Source organism: Triticum aestivum, chromosome 5D (genome assembly GCF_018294505.1).
Source record: "Triticum aestivum cultivar Chinese Spring chromosome 5D, IWGSC CS RefSeq v2.1, whole genome shotgun sequence".
In the NCBI taxonomy this organism is placed as follows: Eukaryota; Viridiplantae; Streptophyta; class Magnoliopsida; order Poales; family Poaceae; genus Triticum; species Triticum aestivum.
This window is the reverse complement of record NC_057808.1, coordinates 492,960,941-492,982,832: the sequence shown is the minus strand read 5'-3', so window position 1 is coordinate 492,982,832 and position 21,892 is coordinate 492,960,941. Positions and strand designations below refer to the sequence as shown.

General features: G+C 43.2%; 2 protein-coding genes and 1 non-coding gene across 3 annotated transcripts; 2 read left to right on the top strand and 1 right to left on the bottom strand.

The window, feature by feature from the left end:
* Positions 1-3,252: 3,252 nt before the first annotated feature.
* LOC123120978 (uncharacterized) lies at positions 3,253-5,743 on the top strand. The gene is made up of 3 exons (XM_044540933.1): positions 3,253-4,003; positions 4,296-4,603; positions 4,817-5,743. Exons 1-3 carry the CDS (start codon positions 3,253-3,255, stop codon positions 5,741-5,743), a joined length of 1,986 nt encoding a protein of 661 aa, XP_044396868.1.
* Positions 5,744-10,858: 5,115 nt separating this feature from the next.
* On the top strand, positions 10,859-20,229 carry LOC123123124 (calcium-dependent protein kinase 11). Its single transcript, XM_044543576.1, has 8 exons — positions 10,859-11,883; positions 12,791-12,934; positions 13,036-13,188; positions 13,294-13,409; positions 13,490-13,657; positions 14,210-14,434; positions 14,507-14,635; positions 19,555-20,229. Exons 1-7 carry the CDS (start codon positions 11,052-11,054, stop codon positions 14,627-14,629), a joined length of 1,761 nt encoding a protein of 586 aa, XP_044399511.1. The 5' UTR covers positions 10,859-11,051; the 3' UTR covers positions 14,630-14,635; positions 19,555-20,229.
* A 318-nt stretch (positions 20,230-20,547) lies between these two features.
* Positions 20,548-20,619, bottom strand: TRNAC-GCA (transfer RNA cysteine (anticodon GCA)). Its single transcript has one exon. It is a non-coding gene; the product is annotated as a tRNA-Cys (tRNA).
* Positions 20,620-21,892: the final 1,273 nt, after the last annotated feature.

Below are 21,892 nucleotides of genomic sequence, written 5' to 3'. Positions count from 1 at the left end.
CCAAAATTTACCTTTTAACTTCTAGTCGATTTTGCTAGTGCATGGAGATCCCGCCTTTCTTCTTCTTCGTTAACCAAATGAGTCAACTCGCTAGCGCCATCACTAAGAGGATGTGCCAAAGGTGTTGCCTCCAACAAGAGAGAGACCGCCGACGAAGTGATTTTACGGTGGCGGCAAATTCCCCTTGCTGAAAAATTCCGCGCCTCCTCCTCCCCTCCTCTCGCTATAATCTTTTTGTGGGATGCACCGTAGACATTACCACTCATTGTCTGGAGGCGACATCGACGACCGCCGTGAAAGTGGAGGAAGAGTGCCAACACATAGATAACTTAGAAGAGGGAGATGGGCAGCAAAAAATATAGATGAGGGTCGGTGCAGAGGACGATGTGAGGAATGCGGCGGCGGCGAGATGGGAGGGAGATGGTTTAGGGTTAGGTTCAAGTGGTATATTTATTGGATACCTGAGCAGATTGTGATGGTTGGATGTGGATTCAATGGCTATAAAAACTGTGCATGCGCTCACACAATATTTTAGGCAACTTTGTTTTAGAAGGTACCATTGAGGCTTACCAAAAAACATGTGCTAAACACCAGGCCGGTCCTGAGATTTTGGGGGCTAAGGCGAAACTAAAATTCAAGGCCCATAATATAAAAAAATTGATCATTTGAGTTAAGTAAATAAGTTCACAAATAATTTGATGCAGCTTAGGGAGTAGACATCGTCTCATAATCAAGGAATGCAACTTACAGTATTCGTCTTCCTTCAGATTCGGCAGGTTTTGTACCACCCACCACATTTTCTTCATTTACAAATTTTTTAGTTTTTGATTGACGAAGTGTACATTATGGTATAACTCAGAATCAAACATGTGCTTCGACCTACTTTGCGCTACTAACATCTGCTACACTACATAAGTGTCGTGCCTTGTGTAAATACTACTCCCTCCGTCTCAAATTACTCGTCGCTGAAATGGATATATCTAGAACTAAAATACATCTAGATACATCCATACGTGCGACAAGTAATTCGGAATGGAGGAAGTATATCCTATTGACAAAGGTACACACTTTGACTTGCTACTAGAGTCGACGGTGCCGACAAATGACAATTCATAATCGAACAATAAGGTCAGGGCTCCTAATATTGCAATGCTAAGTGAAAATCCTGACAATTTTTATAAGAGGAAGTAAGGGTAGGAATAGGTTTTTTTTTTGAGACAAGGGTAGGAATAGGTAGTAACACCGAGCACAAACCTTGGTGTTATAAACTTTCTAGAAGGCTTCTCACCGGTTCACGTCTTATTTTTTTCTTGTTGTTTCTTTTAGCATTTTTCTGTTTATTTTCCATTTTATTTTATTTTAAAAATGTTTGCTTTCTAAAAAAATTCTTTTTTTAATTTAAAACATGACAATTTCTCAAAAAATGTCTTGAATTTTGAAAATCTCATTTTCAAAACTTGTTCAGAAATTCAAAAAAAATGGGTTTTAAAAAAATGTCCGCATTTACAAAAAAATTGGGAATTAAAAAAATGTTTTCAATTTTTTTTAAAAAAATCTAAAAATGTACCCATTTTATAAAATGTTTGTGTTTTAAAAGAATGGTTGGAATTTTCATAAAAAAATAATCATAGTCTCAAAAAATGTTCCATAATTCAAAAAATGACCGCGTTCCCAAACAATCTTCATAAATTTCAAGATTTGTTCGCTTTTCAAAAGGTTCAAAATAAGAAGTGATTAAAAACAGGTTGCTACAGTAACCCAAGGCTACCGTGCCCGGTTCGCTACATCGGGGCCCTAGAATGAACTGGATAGCTACAGACCTACAGTAGGAGTCGCTAGAACGGATCGGTCTGCTATAGTGTACCATGCAATAGAGGTCCAGTAAATGGGTTGGTCCAATCGTGGCTCGCTGTGGGTGGAGGTCCCTATTAGACGCTGAGTGTGTCACATAGGACCTCTCGTTAGCTACTTTGTTGTGGATTGAACGTTAGCCTACCTTTTCCGTCCCCGATGGGCCATTGGCCCATGGACTACCTATGAACCTGGGTGGGGCCTCTGGATTTTAGGAGCTTGGGGCGGCAGGCACCTCGCGCCCTCCCCATGGGCTGGTCCTAATTTTAAACATTCACTACGCTTTTAGCGGACTAGAAGCATAACTACTAGGACGCGTCTGGCGAGCAGCCATGCGCTCGCTAGCGCTCCTCGGCAGCCGGCTGTATTAGGAAAATTTATGTCCCACTGCCAGATTAGGAAAGTCCGCTTGATCCCTGGGAGACCAAAATTAAAAAGCATCATCCAACGCACTCTCCTTCATCCTGGCCCAAGTTCGTTTCCATGTGCTCTTCCATGTGCCAGTAATAAAGCAAAAAAGCAATTAATTGCATTCCAAAAAATTCAAAAAGCAATAACTTATAAATTGCATGTCGGAATTACTCGCTTTCACTCCACCCAGTCAGCTCAGTCCTGGACCCTAGTGAATGTTTACGGGCCTTGTCAAGGGGACCCAAGAAATAACTTTATTACATGGCTATTTTCACTAGATATACCTGCTAATGAAGATTGGCTTCTGTGTGGAGATTTCGATTTCATTAGAGGGCCCGAAAATCGTAACAAACCAGGTGGTCATTTTGGCGACATGATAACTTTCAATGATTTCATCAGATCACAGGCTCTAATTGAATTGCCAATCAAAGGCAGAGCCTACACTTGGAGCAACATGCAAACTGATCCCCTCCTCGAGCAAATTGATTGGTTCTTCACTAGTAATCATTGGACCACCTCATATCCCAACACTACTGTTAAACCCCTCGGTAGGCCGGTCTCTGATCATATCCCTTGTGTCATCACTATTGAAATGAAGATCCCACGCTCCAAGTTGTTCAGATTTGAATCTTATTGGATCCATCACCCGGGGTTTCTAGATACTGTCAAGAGGGCTTGGGCCAAACCTGTGCACTCTACAAATATGGCGTCAAATCTGTGCAAAAAGTTTAAACACCTAAGACACGACCTCAAAAGCTGGAGCAAGAACATCTCTAAGTTATCCATCGCTATTGAGAACACTAATAAGGCTCTGCTTGAAATTGATGGCTTGGAAAACAAGAGACATCTCACAACACCAGAAGCCAATTTCAGGGCAATTCTCAAGAAACATTTACTCAGGCTTCTCGCATATCAACGGCAATACTGGAAGAAGCGTTGCACAATTCGGTGGGTCCAGTTTGGTGATGAAAAATCAAAAAAAATTAAGCAATGGCTTCAGAGAGATATCGCAGAAACAACATACCCTCCCTCACCACTGATTCTGGTTTTTGTGCGGAAGACCATGCAAGCAAAGAGGCCATCATCTTTCAGACCTTCAAGGATCGACTTGGCACTAAAACCAAACATGACATGAAGTTTGACTTGCCCAGACTCATCAAAAAAATTGATGGCCTTGATGAACTCACTGTACCTTTTACAGTGGCAGAGATAGACCATGTGATCAAAACGATGCCGGCCGATCGGGCTCCGGGCCCTGATGGATTTACAGGTATATTCCTAAAAACTTGCTGGGAGGTGATCAAGGAGGACTTTTACAAGCTTTGCAACCAATTCTTTGAGGGTAGTCTGAACCTAGAGAGCATCAATGAAGGCCTAATCACTCCCATTCCAAAAGTTAATGCGTCTTCAACAATTAATGATTACAGACCGATCACTCTACTTAATTGTTGTCTTAAGGTAATAACTAAACTGCTGGCTAACCGACTGCAACGAATCGTCCTCAAAATTGTGCACCGCAATCAATACAGTTTCCTCAAGGGACGCACGATCCAAGACTGTCTAGCCTGGGCCTTCGAATACATATATCAATGCCAAGCCTCCAAGAAAGAGATCATACTACTTAAACTGGATTTTGCTAAGGCCTTCGACACCATTGATCATGATGCCATGATTGAGATCATGCGCCACATGGGATTTAATGAAAAGTGGCTTGGATGGATTAAGTGCATCTTTGCCTCGGGAAAGTCAGCTGTCTTACTTAATGGCGTACCCGGGAGACAGTTTCATTGCAAATGTGGTGTTCGCCAAGGTGACCCTTTGTCCCCCCCTCATTTTTGTCCTAGCCGCGGATCTGCTACAAGCTGCAATTAATGATGCATTTGCTCGAGACCTCATCAAGTTACCCTTCCCATGCACTACCCAAAATGAATACCCTGTTATTCAATATGCGGACGACACGATCCTTGCAATGCCGGCTTGTCCCACTCAGGCTACAATCATCAAAGGCATTCTGACCGACTATGCCACTTCTATTGGCTTAAAAATAAACTTCCACAAATCCACACTTGTCCCGATCAACTGTGATGAAACACTATGCAACAACCTGGCGCATATTTTTGGATGTGTGGTGGGAAAGATGCCATTTACGTACCTCGGCCTCCCCATGGGGACTACTAAACCTTCCATGCACGATCTCATGCCTCTGGTTTGTCGGCTGGAAAGGAGGTTATCTGCCACACTGAATATGATATCCTACGGGGGCAAGCTATCCCTGCTCAACTCAGTTATTACCTCCCTGCTCATTTTCGCTATGTGCACACTCAAGCTTCCAGCTGGAATTGTTGAACTTTTGGACAAGATAAGAAGAAAATGTCTGTGGACAAAGAAAACGGATCAAGGTGACAAATGCACTTCCCTAGCTGCATGGGATATGGTCTGCAAACCAAAAAGATGTGGTGGTCTTGGGGTTCTAAATCTTAAAATCCAGAATGAGGCCCTTCTACTCAAGTTCCTTCATAAATTTTACAATCATTGCGATCTACCCTGGGTGGAGCTGATTTGGAACTCTTATTACACCTCCCGGATACCCCATGCAACTGATCTTTGTGGTTCCTTCTGGTGGCGGGACGTTTCAAAGTTAATGCCTATTTATAGAGGAATCACCCAGGTGAATGTGAATAATGGTGCAACCACGCTCTTCTGGAAAGATATGTGGATGGATCAAATCCTGGCTGAAACCCACCCACGTGCCTTCTCTTTTGCAAAGTATGAAGACATCTCTATTGCTGCGTTTCTGGGAACCACCAGTTTGCAAGAAATGTTTCACCTGCCTCTGTCTGAACAGGCACACGCCGAAACCAGAGACTTACAGCACTTGACCTCAGACGTTCAGCTCGAAGATCAACTAATACATGCTGAATGGATCTACATCTGGGGTTCCAACTTCTACACGGCCAACAAATTTTATGAGTTCTACTTCAGAGACATCCAAGCTCACCCTGCATTTTCGTGGCTATGGAAGTCAAAAACCACGATGAAACTCAAAGTTTTTGGGTGGCTCCTACTTTCGGACAGGCTGAACACCAGAAACATGTTAAAACGCAGACATTATAACATTGGTAACACTTTCGGCTGCCTGCTTTGCCCTACATGCAATGATGAAACAGTGGAGCACCTATTCTTTGAATGTCCCTTTAGCTTGCATTGTTGGGCCAAAATTGGAATGCAAGGGACCACTCAAGGCAGCAGATTGGACTGGGTGGAATCTGCTAAAACTTCTTGGAACAGACCCTTATTTGTGGAAATTCTCCTCCAATCTGCTTGGAGCATTTGGAAAGAAAGGAACAATAAACACTTTCGAGGCATAACCCCATCCACAAGCTCCTGGCTCTCTAGATTGAAAGAAGACCTAGCTCTCCTTACTTATAGGGTGGGAGATAAGAATAAACCCTTCTTACTTTCCTTTTTGCAAACCTTGTAATAAATATCTAAGTGTAGCTCCACCCCCCCCCCCCACCCCTCCACCCACAAAGTGGGATGGATTTGTAACATAACACTCATGTACAGTTGCTGATTATTTTATTTTATTAGCAGTAGGAGCCTCTCCTACTGTTTCAGTGGTTCAAAGAAAACATGTCGGAATTAAAATCCGTTTTCACCATTGGAACTCTCGCGACGAGATCTTTACAACTAGACCCCATTTATATATGTTTTGATGAACTCTTTTCATTGCCAACTGGTTGTACTAGATGGTGCAACTTTTATACTATGAGATGCAACTATTTTTTAAACCAACTTTTGTGCTATCACAATCAACTATAATACTGTGTGGTGCAATTTTAGCGCTACATGAACCAACTTCACGTAATGAGCAACTATAATACTGTGTGGTGCAATCACCTCCCGCGTCTTATTACTGGCACATGAAAAAATGCAAATATATATAAGAGAGCACATATAGAGTCTTATTTCACACATAATGCAGAAGAACCTGTGTCACTGTAGCAAAAGAAAAAGAAAAAAAACATATTGTAGGTACTATGAAAATATAACTACCAACTAGACAAGAAGTATATGTTTTTTTCTTTAATCTTTCCACACAGTAGTATGTGTGACTTTGTAGCTTAGAATTGTGTGCAAAAATCTACATCAGTTCATCCACCCCCATAACTTGTAAAACCTGCACATGATGCAAAAAGAGAAGCTTGAGAAAAAATGAACCAACTCTAGCTTGTATTTGTGCAACTTAACCAGTACAAGTGTGCAACTGACAACACTCTCATATCCATCTACTTGTGGGGTTTGAATTTCAGTAGGCATCATCAACTCATATAAAAGTAGAAGATGCTAACTCAGATAATTTCATATTTATTTTGGTTTTAGCTAAAAAATTGTATGCAGAATTCCAAAAAAAATTATGCTGGCTGTTGTAAACCTACATCATCTATTTTGTGCAACTGCAAGTACTCTTGCATGCAAATCATGTTGCATGTTTTTGTAGCTATGTAATGAATTGTGAACTGAGGAACATGATGAATTTAGCCTATCTAAACACAAGAAAATAGACAAAATAGTGAATTAAACAAATTATAATCTTCCGAATAAGTAGTACAACTATATTCAAGTGCATTTGCACACCTAGAAAATCATATGCATGTGAACACACGAGGATGCCAACTACTGAATGGTTCTTGTGCAACTAAAGAAGATGAAGATGCCAACTCATGTGGCACTGTTGTGAAACTCTTAAAAAATTGGGGATGCCAACTAAAATAGTTGCGGATGCCAACTCATGTGATATTGTTATGAGACTATTCAAAAAGTAGAGACTGCCAACTCCCAAATGGTTCTGGTGCAACTATGAAAGTCGAGGATGCCAACTCGTATGATATTGTTGTGCAACTATTTGAAAAGTTGAGGATACCAACTCCTAATTGATTTGTGTACAACTATAAAAGTTCAGGATGCCAACACCTAGCTGGTTCTTTTGCAACTGTGTAAAAAATAATATCCCAGGTTTCTTTGCGTAGAAAAAAAATCCTAATGCCATTTTATGTTACCTCGGCAGCTGCTGCAGACGGTGTGCCAACTCCAGCTACAACTCCAACCTGCGTGGTCGCCTTCCGTTTTCGCCGTTTCACGAAGCGGAATGGGTCACCAACCTAAAGGATGCATGGAAAAAGTTACTTGTGTGTGTGCGCGCAAAAAAGGGAAAGCACCCACACTGCTTGCTCGATACTCATGTTTTCGAGTCGAACGAATAGTCACGACTAGTCGATGAGTCATAACTAGAAGTCGACTCAAACACCTCGACTAGATCGGCACGGCATGAATCGTCAAGTGTCGCTACCCCAGAACGACTCGTCGAGTCAAAAACCTTGCACGATACTTACCTCATCATTCTCTGCCTCCCCATTGATATCAGGACGACGCGGCTGCCGCTTGGCGGGCTGTTTCGAGTTCCGCCGAGAAGAATTGTTTACGGCCCCTACATAGCCAAACAAAACATAGAATATGGTCAGGAAAACCCCCCAAAAATAGTTATTATAATTTCAAAACAAAACTGCTACAAGGATAAATGAAAAATGATGAAAAAAGCAAGCATACCTCTCCTTCACTAGGAGCTGTATCTCCTTCTACAATCATTTTTGGTCTGTGAAAAGAAAAGCGAACAAACAAATTAGTCGAAGCAACCAAATGCATTAAAGAGTAAAAATGAGCAAAAACAATTGATATCAAAAAAATGCCATGAGGTAAGCAAGTAATGTTGATTTTTCAAAGCATACCTACAAAAAAAAGTGTGCAACTTGATGCACTGTATGGCCAACAGGTCACACATGAGTGTGCAACCAAAAAATCAGCATACACACTGCATGGTCATGATTTAGGCATTGGAGCCAAAACTAAACTAATTGTCAACCAACTATATAGCCCTTCCCTATACAACTGCATAAGTGTGACTAAGCCAGCTAGGATATGTACTGCCTTGATTTGCAAACTCATGTATGAATGCATACCCTTGTGACAACAGAGCACACATGAGTGTCCAACCAAAAAAACACACATACTGCTTGAACATGGTTTACACAATGTATCCATCTGAATACCATTGCTTGTGCAACTGGTTAGCCCTCACTGTGCAACTTCATAAGTTGGCTAGCCAACTGAGATTTGTATATGCATGATCCAACTACATTTGCGTTTCTGTGCAACTATGACAACAAACTAGCCAACTGGTTACTTATATGCATGCAAGAAAATAGAGAAACCACACAGATGCATTTTGAGAGGATTGAGCAATAACATTAGAACTATCCTCTCGGTACTCTTATGTACTTCCCTCTTCCTATTCCAACTCAAATCGCCGCCAGAAAACCAAAACATACAAACGTTATAGTGGTAGTTGACTAAAGAAAACACTTATTTCACCACCCAATCATTCAGTTTCTGCAAGGAAGATGAAACACACATAGAATTGGACTAGTTTGCTTCAGTCATGTACTGAGTAGCAGACTAGCACTAAATTAGAAAAAGGAGAACAAGCATTAAAAATGTAAATATAAACTAGACTCATGTACCAGGACTACTAGCAAATACTACTACATTGTATTGACATGCAGGCACCTAGAATCGCTAGGCTATGATAGTCCAGTCAACGAATTTCCGACGAGAGTCAATGCTCTCTCACGGGACCCTTCTGCCTGAATCAGGCCAGAATCGCTGTCGGCGCTGGGACCTGACACTGCCGCACCTCCGCTCAACAGATCATGACGCTGGAAAGACCACATCAGACACCACGACCACCGGAGGCTGCTCCATCTCCGCCAGTGTGACACAGACATCAGACGCCACCGTGACCAAAGGATCCTCCACCTCCGCCATCACCGCATCCAGGCGCGTGGAGGAGGTCATCAAAGAGCAAGCAGATGGGGGGTAGTGGGCTCAGTCGGAGCCGGAGAGGAAGGATCTCAACCAGCCTCGGGCAGAGGAAGGAGACGGCGGTCGCATCCCATCGACGACGGCAGGGCACGGCAGCGATGGGGCTGGATCTGGTTGCCCAGGGAGCATGGGGCAGTTGGAGAGGACGCCATGGTGGAGTAGGCTGGTGGTGGTGCGGCCAAGACAACCGTCGTCGTGGTGGTGCGACGTCAACCTCGGGGTAGAGCCACGCCGGGGTGGTCCTCCCCTCCTCCGATCCACCGGTGGAGCGTGGTGGCCGGTTAGTGGGAGGCTCCTGGTGGTCGGTGTTGAGGGGAGAGGCCGGCGAGCCCCCTCTGATCCACATCCGTGGGGAAGAGTGAGAGAGAGAATAGAAAGAGAGACGCGGGTGCTGCGGGGAAGACAGAGAGAGGCTGTCGGTGGGGTGGGCCGGGACCTTGTCAGATATCGCTTGTGATGGCCGGATCGTGCGGCCGCGAGCTGGCCGCTCGATGTCTCTAAATAGTGCGTATGCACTTTTTAGGTTTTAGGTAACTACTATTATATAGGCCATTAGATCTTGAGGATTCTCACCCACATACAGGAGACAACTCGATCGTCCATGTCCACTCTATTTTATCACAATAAAAAAACATGTTTTCCCCTTGCAAAAAATGTTGTTTAACTATTGTTTTCAAAAGGGTGGAGTGTACGGAAAAAATTTCTTTGAAATACAGTGCAAGAGATTTTTAGGAAATTACCTGTTAGATCTAATGCTACGAATCAAACACCCCATGCAATTTTTTTGGTTATAGTCCTCCAAAAATTCTATAAAAACTTTTTTTTCGTGAATACACAAAGCTTGCATATATTTTCATGGATAGAAGGGAATGAAATGGGTACAAAAAGAGGGTACAACACAGGACACGAACGAAAGAAGGCGTAAAGATGATGCCTAGAGCACAGGGACAAGACATGCTCAGTCCAAACAGAAGATATAACACGGCCAAACCCAAAGTCACGATCTAGAGGGGCGGAGAGCACGAGCATGAAGTCCAACATCACCAAAACCAACGCCGTGATCGCCGCGAGCAAGCAAGATAGCGTCCTCATGAAGAAAAACGACGTCATGACGTCGTCATCATCCGCTCCGGAGAACCGGACCTAGGGTTTTCCCCGAGCTTGAAGAGGAACACATGAAGAGCGTCTTCAAGAAGAAAAAACAGCACCCCGTGGGTATCGCCGCTGCCACTGACAAGCGGAACAAAGATTTCGCCTTGGCCAGCGCTTGAGCAATCCCAAAGCCTCCAGGTCTCGAGTCGGAGATGAGGAGTCCACCGTTGGTCGCAACCGGCATGACAGAAAACCGCCACGTCCGGGGCGGCCCTGGGCGTTGGAACCGGCACCAGGCAAGGCTTGGAGATGTATACAAGGACCAAGAGGCGGCGAGTTTGAACAAAGATACCTTGCAAAAATTATGTATCCGTGCTGTGTTAGTTTAGGGTCCGTTTATATATACAGGTTTATTTATTTAGTAAAGCAAAACCGATTATTTAGGCGTTGGGAAGGAAATAGACTTGGATCCGCATCCCGCCCGTCCGTCCAAAGCTCCCGCCACCCTCCCTTGCCCACTGACAACCAGTCCTACAGGGCAGCAACCGGCCAGGCCCACACGGCAGTCGCACAGATCTGCCCCGCTGGGCCCACCACATTTGGTTCTCGCTCCGTCCGTCCTTTCCCTCCCCTTCTCTCTCTCTCCGCGCCTCTCCGATCCAAGCGAGCAACCGCCCGCGCCCTCGCGGCTCCTCCACCGCTCGTCTCCAATGCCACCGTCGCCGCCGCCGCGGCCGTCCCCGTAGGGTCTCCCGGCGATGGGGAACAGCTGCGTCGGCGCCGGCCCCAACGGCGCCGGCCGCAGCGGCTTCCTCGCCTCCGTCGCCATCTGGCGCGCGAAGCCCGCCGAGCAGGCGCCGGCCACCGACACCCCCCCGGCGTCCACCTCCGAGCAGAAGGCGCCCGAGCCCGTCACCATCCCCCCCGGCGAGCACTCCTCCTCGCATGGCGGCGCGCGCCCCTCCGACCCGCCGCCCCCCAAGCGCGCCGAGACGCAGCGGCAGATGTCGATGGCCCCCACGGCGAAGAAGCCCGTGCCCAAGGTCAAGCGCGTCCAGAGCGCCGGCCTCCAGGCCGACTCCGTCCTCAAGCGCGACGTCAACACCGCCAAACTCAAGGACCTCTACACCATCGGCAAGAAGCTGGGGCAGGGCCAGTTCGGCACCACCTACCTCTGCGTCGAGAAGGCCACGGGGAAGGAGTACGCCTGCAAGTCCATCGCCAAGCGGAAGCTGCTCACCGATGAGGACGTGGAGGACGTGCGCCGCGAGATCCAGATCATGCACCACCTGGCCGGGCACAGCAGCGTCGTCTCCATCGTCGGCGCCTACGAGGACGCCGTCGCCGTGCAGCTTGTCATGGAGCTCTGCGCCGGCGGCGAGCTGTTCGACAGGATCATCCAGAGGGGGCACTACTCCGAGAAGGCCGCGGCGCAGCTCACCAGGGTGATCGTCGGCGTCATCGAGGCGTGCCACTCGCTCGGCGTGATGCACAGGGATCTCAAGCCGGAGAATTTCTTGTTCATCAATACTCAGGAGGACTCGCCGCTCAAGGCCATTGATTTCGGGCTCTCCATCTTCTTCACGCCAGGTATGGTCGCCTCAAACAATTGCAATGCAATGCAACGCTGTGTATTTCGTCATGTATGTTTCGATGGTGCGATGCGATTCCCTCACGTGGCCGAATTTACAATTGATTTAGCGTAATGTGGATTGTTTATGCGAAAATTGCCATCTGCAAACATCGGCTCTGTATCGTAATGGAAAGGTAAAATGGATGATAGCTTGGCCTCTTGTTGTGCACGGGCTGTCATTGCTGCCGTACGTTAGCATCATTGCCTAATCAGGATGTAATAATCTATTTACGTTTTTCTGCCGGTTCCTTTAAAACATTGACGCTTGTAACCATGATTTCATTATAGAATAGTCAGTGCTCATGCCATTTTCCTGAAAAACTGACTCCGAAATCCAAATTCATCGCTCTGCCACGATGCAAGTTATTCGCTGGGTTTTCACTGCACAACTGCCATTGGACAACTGACAATTCGCATTCGAGATTTTGGTAGTACAGTCCAATTCTACAGCAAATATTTATTGTTTTCTACTACTGTACTAAACATTTCAAACTTGGAGCATTTTGAAGTGCCTGATAACAACCGTAGACCATTTTTTTTAATTAAGGTTGCTCCTTGGCCCACCGGGTGCACATAAGACAACCTGATTATAGGATGAAAAAAATCTTCATTGCCAGTTTCTTTCTGAGGTGTGAAATAGCAACTTAAGTAGATTTGCACCTGCAGATCCTCGCCGCTTTTCTTAGAGACAGGGCTACTAGATATGAAAAGTGTGGTAGCTGTTATCTGTGTTCTGTCCCTGAATTACTAGCTACAGAGAACGAACCATATCGATGTTTGGATGATGCTCTTACACACTCTACCAAATTATTTCCAAACGCTATTTTATTTTTGTTCTGACGCATAATGTAATTGATCGTGCAGGTCAGATGTTTACAGATGTAGTTGGAAGTCCATACTATGTTGCACCTGAGGTTCTTCTAAAGAACTATGGGCGTGAAGTTGACGTCTGGAGTGCTGGTGTAATAATCTATATCTTGTTGAGTGGGGTTCCTCCATTCTGGGATGGTGAGGATATGTGTAACTGTTTTAGTAAAATGCCGCATTACGATTTTGCGTAATGTATGCAAGCTGCATCCGACTGATTTTGCTTGTGGTTTTCCGAGCAGAAAGTGAACAAGGGATATTTGAACAAGTTTTGAAAGGTGAGCTGGACTTTACAACTGATCCCTGGCCTAGTATCTCAGAGAGTGCGAAGGATTTGGTCAGGAAAATGCTTAATCGTGATCCAAGGAAGAGATTGACTGCCCACGAAGCGCTATGTGAGTAGTATGGTAGTACAGCTATAAATATAAGTCGGTACTTAAAGAATAATTACTCGCCGCTAGTTTATACAAAATGTCCTCTAATCACCTGTCTTGTGCTAGGTCACCCTTGGGTTTGTGTTGATGGAGTTGCTCCTGATAAACCTCTTGATTCTGCTGTCCTAAGTCGGTTAAAACAATTTTCTGCAATGAACAAACTAAAGAAAATGGCCCTTAGGGTGAGTATTGGTATTAAATTTGTAATTGGTGTTATACAATCCGTATTTGTGTTGATGTTCTATTTTACATACAATTGTAGGTTATTGCCGAGAGTTTGTCTGAAGAAGAGATTGCAGGATTGAAAGAAATGTTTAAAATGCTAGACACTGATAACAGCGGTCATATCACATTGGAGGAGCTAAAAACTGGCTTGCGGCGAGTTGGTGCTACTCTGATGGACTCAGAAATTGATGCTTTAATGGAAGCAGTAAGTATTTTAAGATGATCTCTGTACATTTGTTCCTCAACTACACAGAAATAATTGATCACTGTTCAAAAAAAATTTGAACCTCACCTGGACAATCTCCTTACTCTTCAATTGAGGTTAAATAAATTTCTTCCATTTTCGTATATTGAAAATTAAAAAAATTGCGAGTAAATCCTACATCCCCCTTTATTTTTTTTGTGGTGGAGATAGGAACTTTTTGGAGTTTGGGCAAGCACCACTTGCCCAAGAATCCTGTGCCTTAATCCTACTCACTAGGCAGTGGCTACTCCAGCTGATGCCCACGCTGCTCAAATGCCATCTTGATCTCACTTGATTTTTTTTTTGTTAAACCTGCTTCATTTGGAACTGTCTGTCATCTTATATCATTTTGCGTAGGCAGAAAACAACTGTTGTTTGGAGGCTTACTGTGTTTTCAGATACGCAATAGTTGCGAAAGTTTATCAAGTAGTTACGGTTACTCTTATGATGATACTGTTTTCGTTTTTGACTCTGCTCCAAATGAAATTCAAGCTCATTTCATGAAAATGTCAGGCCGATATTGACAATAGTGGTACCATTGATTATGGGGAGTTCATTGCTGCAACTATGCATATGAACAAAGTTGAGAAGGACGATAAGCTCTTTGCAGCCTTTCAATACTTTGATAAAGACGGCAGTGGTTACATTACTCAAGATGAGCTCCAAAAGGCATGCGAGGAGTTTGGTATTGGAGACACCCGTATTGAAGATATTATCGGAGATGTCGATAAGGACAATGTAAGTAGATTCATTGTTCAGGTTTTAAATTGCCAACAACAGTTTTGTCTCATTGTCCACCACCTTTTGCAGGATGGAAAGATCGACTACAATGAGTTTGTCGAAATGATGCAGAAAGGAAATAATCCACTGGGTAGAAAGGGACAGCAAAGCAATGTGAACTTTGGTCTTGGAGATGCACTGAAGCTTCGGTAAACGAAGGTAACACATGGGTGTCTTCCCTACTGATTGATAATATTAGATATTCCTTTTTTTTTGACCTGGAAGACTGCAGGGCTTACACCCCACAGCATTTTATTAAAATATGAAAAAGAACAAGTACAAAGTTCCTCAAGAGAAGGAACAAGGAGAAAGAAAAGCTATACAAGATAGGCTATAGAGATCTAAGAGAAACAAAGGAAAAAACACTAGAATGTACAACTAGGAATGAAAGAAGGTACAAAATAGATGGCCCTCAAGGAGGCAGGAAATCAATCCATTTGAGTAGAGCCTCCTTGTATCTGGTCTTGATCCGGTGTGAAAGAAGAGTAATATCATGAACAAACCCATTTCTCCACTGCCTGAAAGTTGGGTTGACATGTCTAAAAGCCCTGTCATTCCTAACTTCCCAAATATTCCACCATGCAAGAAAAACCACCTCGGAGAAAAAGGGCTTATTAAACTCCTTCCTAGCATGTAAGGCAATTTGCACCATATCATTGCTATCCAACCAGGAAACTTGCAGGTAGTTCCAGATTCTCATACTGAAGTTACATTGGAAGAACAGATGGTTCCTATCCTCAATTACTCCAGTTGGGCATAGGACACAGCTAGGTCCATCATCAATTCTCCAATGGCGTCGTTGGATCATGTCCTTGGTGTTAACTCTGTCCATAATTACCAGCCAGGCAAACATCTTAATTGTCATGGTGCAGCAGCTTTTCCAAACCCAGCTGAGAATAGGATTGGCAATAACAGGCTGGTGGACAAAATCATAGTACTTTTTTGCTGAGTACTCCGCCTTTTTCCCATGCCTCCAAGCCCAGATATCATTACAACCATTGTCCAAGGAAGTTACAGATAACAAGCTTGATAGCTGATTGAACTCCCTAAAAGCCAGTTCGGACAATGGTAAAGAAAACATTTGTTGCAAATTTCCTGCCTGTACCACCTCCATGACAGAAAGGTTCTTCTGCAGGCAAAAAGAGAAAAGCCTTGGAAACCTTTCTTGCAGAGGAATGCAAGACTGGCCAATCTCCCAATGATCAGACCAAAATAGCACATAATCTCCTTTGCCAACAGTTACAGAGGTAACAACCCGATACTTGTCCATTAATTTACAAATGTCCCGCCACCAGAATGAGCCACAAAGAATAGTGTCATGAGGAATTCTCTGAAAGTAATATGAGTCCCACACCAAACGAACCCATGGCACATCTGCTTTATTATAGAATTTATTCAGGTACTTAAGGAGCAGAGCATCATTCTGTAGTCCCAAATTCAGAATTCCAAGCCCACTTCATCTTAGGCCTACAGACAAGGGGCCAAGCAGCCAAAGAGTGACCCTTTTCCTGACCATATTTCCTCCAGAGGCACTGCCTTTGAATCCTTTCTAACTGCTTAAGAATACCTTGTGGCAAGGAGAGACTGCAAAGGAAGAATATAGGCAGTGAAGATATCACTGAATTTACCAGCTGCAATCTATTGCCTTGTGGTAAAAACCAGGAACTAGCAGTTAGCCTTCTTTCCATGCAGTCCACCAAAGGTAGCAAATCAACAATTTTGGGCCGAGTGGTCCCAACAGGAAGTCCCAAATAAGTGAAGGGCATAGAACCAAGCTGGCAACCAAACTGTGCAGCAAGTGCAGAAGCAATAGAGGCTTCCACATTGATTGGGTACATTGAAGACTTATGGAAGTTGATTTGCAGTCCAGTTGCCAAGGAAAAGGAGTTGAGCACTATTTTGAGGACCTCCAACTGAGCTGGATTAGCATTCACAAACAGTAAAGTATCATCTGCATACTGTACTACTGGATAATCAAGATCATGTGTTGGCAATGGCAAGGTAAGCAGGCCCCTACACAAAAGATCATTGATCATAGTTTGCAGAAGATCAGCAGCAATCACAAAAAGCAAAGGAGAGATAGGATCTCCTTGCTTAACACCACATTTGCACTTGAAATGATTTCCAGGCACACCATTTAACAGGATAGATGAGGTTGCAGAAGATAATAGCTGTTGAACCCATGTTATCCATTTGCTATCAAAACCTTTTGCCACAAGAATTTTCAAAATTGCCTCATGCTGAATAGAGTCAAAAGCCTTTTCAAAGTCAAGCTTGAGCAGTATGATTGGCTTCTTGGAATGGTTGCATTGGTGAATATACTCAAAAGTCCAAGCAATACAATCCTGAATTGTTCTTGATTTAATGAAGCCATACTGATTCTTATGAACACAGTTGGTGATTTCATCCTGAAACCTGTTAGCTGCCAGCTTAGTCAGAAACTTCAGTCCCACACTTGTCAAAGAGATTGGCCTAAAATATCCTACACCCTCAGGTGTTTGCTTTTTTGGGATTAAAGTAATGAAAGCTTCATTGAGGTTTTCCAAAAGAACAGTTCCTGCATGAAACTCATTGACCAACTGAATAAAATCACTGGAAATGATTGACCAGCATCTCTTCATAAAAAGGCCATTAAAACCATCTGGCCCTGGTGCCTTATCAATGGGCATTTCTTTTATGACCTTTTCAATCTCTTGCAGCTGAAAAGGTTTTGTGAGCACCTCAAGACCTTGCACTTTATGGATTAGTGAGAGGATTTCATTACCCAACAAAATTGGCTTAACAGTTCCCATTCTGCCCTTGAAAGCAACCAAAAATTCCTTAGCTATTTCCACATGATCTGTAGAAACTGTTCCATCAGACAGTTGCAGGCTAGCAATAGAATTCTTCCTATACCTCTCAGTTGCCATGGCCTGGAAGAATTTTGAATTTTCTTCTCCCACCTTGATATATCTGATAGTTCACCTTTTCCTCCAGTATAAAAACTGCAAATGCAACCACATGATTTTCATTTGCCTTACCAGAGTTAGATGAGTTGTTTCAGTCTATGATCAGTTATCTGTATGATTGGATACAATCATATGACTGATAGCATAACACTCATCCAGTTATTTGGATTATGTTGATGTATCATGCGTCGACACTAGTACAGTTCAAATACAAACCATGGGAAGACAAAATTGCCAGTGAACTAATTGTGATGGTTGTGGTAGACTATTTGTGTGGTGAATGTTATGCAGTTCCTCCATAAGAATATGTGTTAATATAAGCACTTCCAACTGCAGTAGCCCAAAGCCCAAAATTCCGAAGTCCATTCTGAATCCTGAACTATTGAGCTTCGTCCGACTTGAACCCTAAACTAGAAACCATCTCTATTATATCCTGAACTTTATAAAACCATTTAAAACCTAGACGGTTTTGAAAAGTGTTTTTGTATTTCAGCCTTTAAGAAAACGTGAAAAAAATTCATGGATGTAGGGAATGCTATTATTTATGTCATGTTGGTTGATGATTATTTTTCGTTCTTATATTCAGCTTCTGCGCAACAGTTAATTGTTTTAATATTTTTATAGAACCTCGGAATATGAAACCACCGTCGAAACACTAACATGGTTATTTAGGGTAGTTTCACATTTCTAAGTTTTGGAAATGTAAAAAAATTGTCTTTCGTACAAGTTGGGAACCTGCAAAAGTTTATTAAAAAAGTATGACAATTTGTCTTCTGTGCAAAACAAGAAGACAAGACGAATATATCTATCTTTGCTATTTTTGCACATGACACAAATAGGCACTTTTTTTTGTGAATTGCAGGTTATAAATTACTAGCATTCTCTACGTCTGTTAAAAAATACATTTTTTAGAACACCAAAATACAAAACCAAGCTACGGTTGAACTTGAACAATTCTAGAAAATTTACACTTTAATAAGGATGGTTTAATTCAGGGTTCAAACTGGACTTGACACCATAGTTCAGGGTTTAAAGTGGACTTCTTTCTACGTATTTGAGAAATAAGACGAGTAAAAAAGCTTTTGGACTTCTGAAAGAAAAGGGCACACATTCAGTCCATGTCCACATTCAAATAGGTTATTAATGCCTTCAAGCCATCATTACATGAAGCAACAGGCTGGAACTTCCACTATGTGGTAAAGTTACGAGCAATTCATTTCACAGGTGTTGAAGTCTACAATCATACAAAGCCACCAGATTTTTACTGGCAAACATATTTGTAATGATAAATAAATTAACGTTCATTCTTCTGTTAAACAAAGAAGAAGATTAACTCCTTGAGGAGTATGTATCCGAGAAAGCAGAGCAACAAATAAGTGGCGAGGAATAAACTGTTTTGACATAAAATCCATATTATTTGTCTATCTAGCATACATCTTCGTAAACTGTTAATATGGATCAGAGGGAGTACAGAAAATCATGATAAGCTTGGTGTCCTTGATAAGCTCGTTTGGTTTTCTTAATAAATGTGCATTTTATGTGATTTCTTCGTACTAAGTGAAATAGAGTACTCCCTCCGTCTTTGAAAGAGTGTACTTACAACTTTGATGGAAAGTCAAACTTTTTATGTTTGACTGTATTTATACAATAGTACACCAACATTTATGAAATCAAATTAGTAGCATTAGATAGATTGATGATAAAATATATTTTCATCATACTCCTATTTGGTTTCACAAACATTGATATATTTTTGCACAAACTCGGTCAAACTTTGAGATAGTTTGACCCTCCAACAAAGTTGGAAGTACAGTCTTCGAAGGACGGAGGGAGTATGCATTAATTATAATGTTGTTTCTGTTTAGGTAAAATGAGATTCAAGCAACCCCGCCAAAAAAAAGAGATTAAAGTACAACCAAAACGAATACTTGTGCTAAACTAAAATAGTTTCTGAATTCTTGTCCTAGTTGGTTACTGGCTTACAGCATTTTCAGATCGTAGATATAAGTTCCTCATACGCACAGATACCTTCAGACTTCAGTTGTTAAAATGGAGGTGGTGTAGACTGTGTAACTGTAACCCAGCAGCTCTGCAGATGTGCTGACTGTTTTTGTTCTGGTTTCTCTACAGGTGTAGTGAACCATATGCCATTCAGCGACCCACAAAAGATAACCCAGCAGCAGAGTAGCTCCCAAGGCTTGTTGCACGCAGGCAGGTATTCAGATGATCAGATATCAAGATTTCATGGCACCTCGGTCCGAGTTTTGGTGGGTCGGGTCTCTGAACTCTTAAGGCTGAAGGGAAGCCAATTATTTCGGCCGAGTACCAAAAGCCTCTCACAAGAGCTGACATTAGGGTGTCCCAACATGACATCGTATGATATGATTCTCTTAATTAATTTACATCCGCAAGAGCATCGGCCGGTAAGAAATGCTCGGCGAAACCGCCATGTACACGTGTTGTAAGTAAAGCGTGAGAGTTGAGTAGGAGAGGTGTCCTTTTCTTCTTCTTCAGTTTTTCCCCTCGTTCTGAAACCAGCGGCAGGGAGAACCCTAAGCTATGGGAGAAAGGGGAACCAAACTCCAGCTGCTACGTTTGATTCTCTTCATCTGTATTATTATTGGATAGCGGCTTAGTACGTCTTGGCTTTTGTAAGGGTAGTAGGTGCTTGTCTGTGTGTGTGTACTGTAGGCAAAATGAAATGTCTGACCAATGAAAACCGATTCTCCTGCTATTATTGTCCGTTTTTCGGCGTTGTAAGAACAGTGACGGCACGGACTAATTAAGCCTGATGATGATGATGAAGAGATTTGCATCTTGTGAGCTTGTGACCTATTGGTCTGTCAATTGCTCTGGCTGAGTATCTTTTTCGCCGACCATCCTTGGTCGCTGTCGCTGCCGGCCAGGCTTAATGTTACTGATTCTCTTCTGAAGCTGATGTAGGAAAATGGTAGAGCAGTGGGCAATGGGTATATGCCGTATTGCAGTCAGCCAACCCACAGTCCAAGACTCCCAAGGTCCAAAACTGCGGTGGGCGACGCTGGTGATCTGCACGCACAGTTTTAGTTGTGGTTAAGAGCACTGGGAGCAAAAAAAAAGGATAAAATAAAAAAAAGAACAGGAAGGGCCCAACCGGGTTCGAACCGGTGACCTATTGATCTGCAGTCAATTGCTCTACCACTGAGCTATGGACCCTTTGATGTTGGATCTTATGCAGCAGCCAATATTTTGACACATTAACTCGTAAAAATTGTACTCCCTCCGTTTCATAATATACTTTTTTGTGTACTTTGAAAAAGTTCACTCCTTTTCAAAGAGACCACGAGGTAATTCGCCATGGTGGCACGAAAACCAGTTATGATTGTGAAAAAGAACATTTGGATGATCTGCATTATAATCAAACATACTCCAAAGATAAACTCAATTCAAAACACATCCCAGGACCACGCAAAAAAAAAATCTCCCAAGAAAAAAAGTCCGAAGCTAATGGTGACTTTTTTTTCTCTTGCTCTGTGCGTCGGTATTTGCACTGGAACTTGTATTTTTCGTTGCAACCATTGAATCAAATTTCAATTTGAAATTTATATTTTATGGCACCATTGATAAAACTTGTGACAATTCTAAACCTAATGGTGATTAAACATACATTGATAAAACTTGTGACAATTCTAATTGTTCTCACTAGAAAACGTTTGCTTCTAGACCCAGTGAAAGTAAAAATTGGCAGCAGTTAGAGGATCGGTTGAAGAGTCCCTTAGCGTGAAACCCTAGTCACCACAGACGATCCAACAACAAGAGCAAGTAGGCGCCCCAGATTTCGTTGTCACCGCGGTTCCCTCACCTCCGCCGGCTGCTCTGACAATGGCGAGAGGGAGGGGAAACCTGGGACCTTTTCTTCACATGCATTCAGTACTCTAGACTAGATGTCTTAGTTTGGTCTTTGGATGTACATGGCTTCGGCTTCGGCAGTGTCGATGGTGGCGGTGAATAAGTTTCCTCCAAATCTCTCATAGAACTGATGACTCTATTGGCTATCGGTGTTGGATCTGGGAGCTAGTGTCTAAGTGTTCTCGGGTCCTTCATTTCTGTGCAGGCACTTCATGCGTCCTCGTGTTAGTGTCGAGGTAATGGTTTTCTTCTTCCTGCTCTTTGCAGCTGTGATGCTGCATGCAACCGACGTCATCGACGACGGAAGGCCATCCCTTGGCCATGGGGTTGATGTCCCCCTCACTCTTTTTTTTGCGGCAATGACGAGACGATGGTCTCCGTTTCTCCCCTTGGGGTGTCTCCCTGACGCGACAGGCCATTCTTTGGCGGTTTGTGGCTCCTCTCCGCCGCAACGACGTTCTCTTTACCCTCATTGCAAAGCTGGCAAAACTTTGTTCGGGAGATGGTTCAGCTCCGAGATTTCTAATCTACAAGGCTTCTATGGTAATGGCTTCTTCTCCGGGGTGTTGGTACAACTGAA

What these genes read in the sequence shown, in the direction of transcription:
- LOC123120978 (XM_044540933.1), top strand. Translation starts at nt 3,253, where the DNA reads ATGGCTTCAGAGAGATATCGCAGAAACAACATACCCTCCCTCACCACT. An exon ending in TAAGTGCATCTTTGCCTCGG is followed by an intron (nt 4,004 to 4,295) that starts GAAAGTCAGCTG and finishes ATGCCACTTCTA; the next exon opens with TTGGCTTAAAAATAAACTTC. An exon ending in TCAAGCTTCCAGCTGGAATT is followed by an intron (nt 4,604 to 4,816) that starts GTTGAACTTTTG and finishes CCCTGGGTGGAG; the next exon opens with CTGATTTGGAACTCTTATTA.
- LOC123123124 (XM_044543576.1), top strand. Translation starts at nt 11,052, where the DNA reads ATGGGGAACAGCTGCGTCGGCGCCGGCCCCAACGGCGCCGGCCGCAGC. An exon ending in TAAAGAAAATGGCCCTTAGG is followed by an intron (nt 13,410 to 13,489) that starts GTGAGTATTGGT and finishes ATACAATTGTAG; the next exon opens with GTTATTGCCGAGAGTTTGTC. An exon ending in GAGATGTCGATAAGGACAAT is followed by an intron (nt 14,435 to 14,506) that starts GTAAGTAGATTC and finishes CACCTTTTGCAG; the next exon opens with GATGGAAAGATCGACTACAA.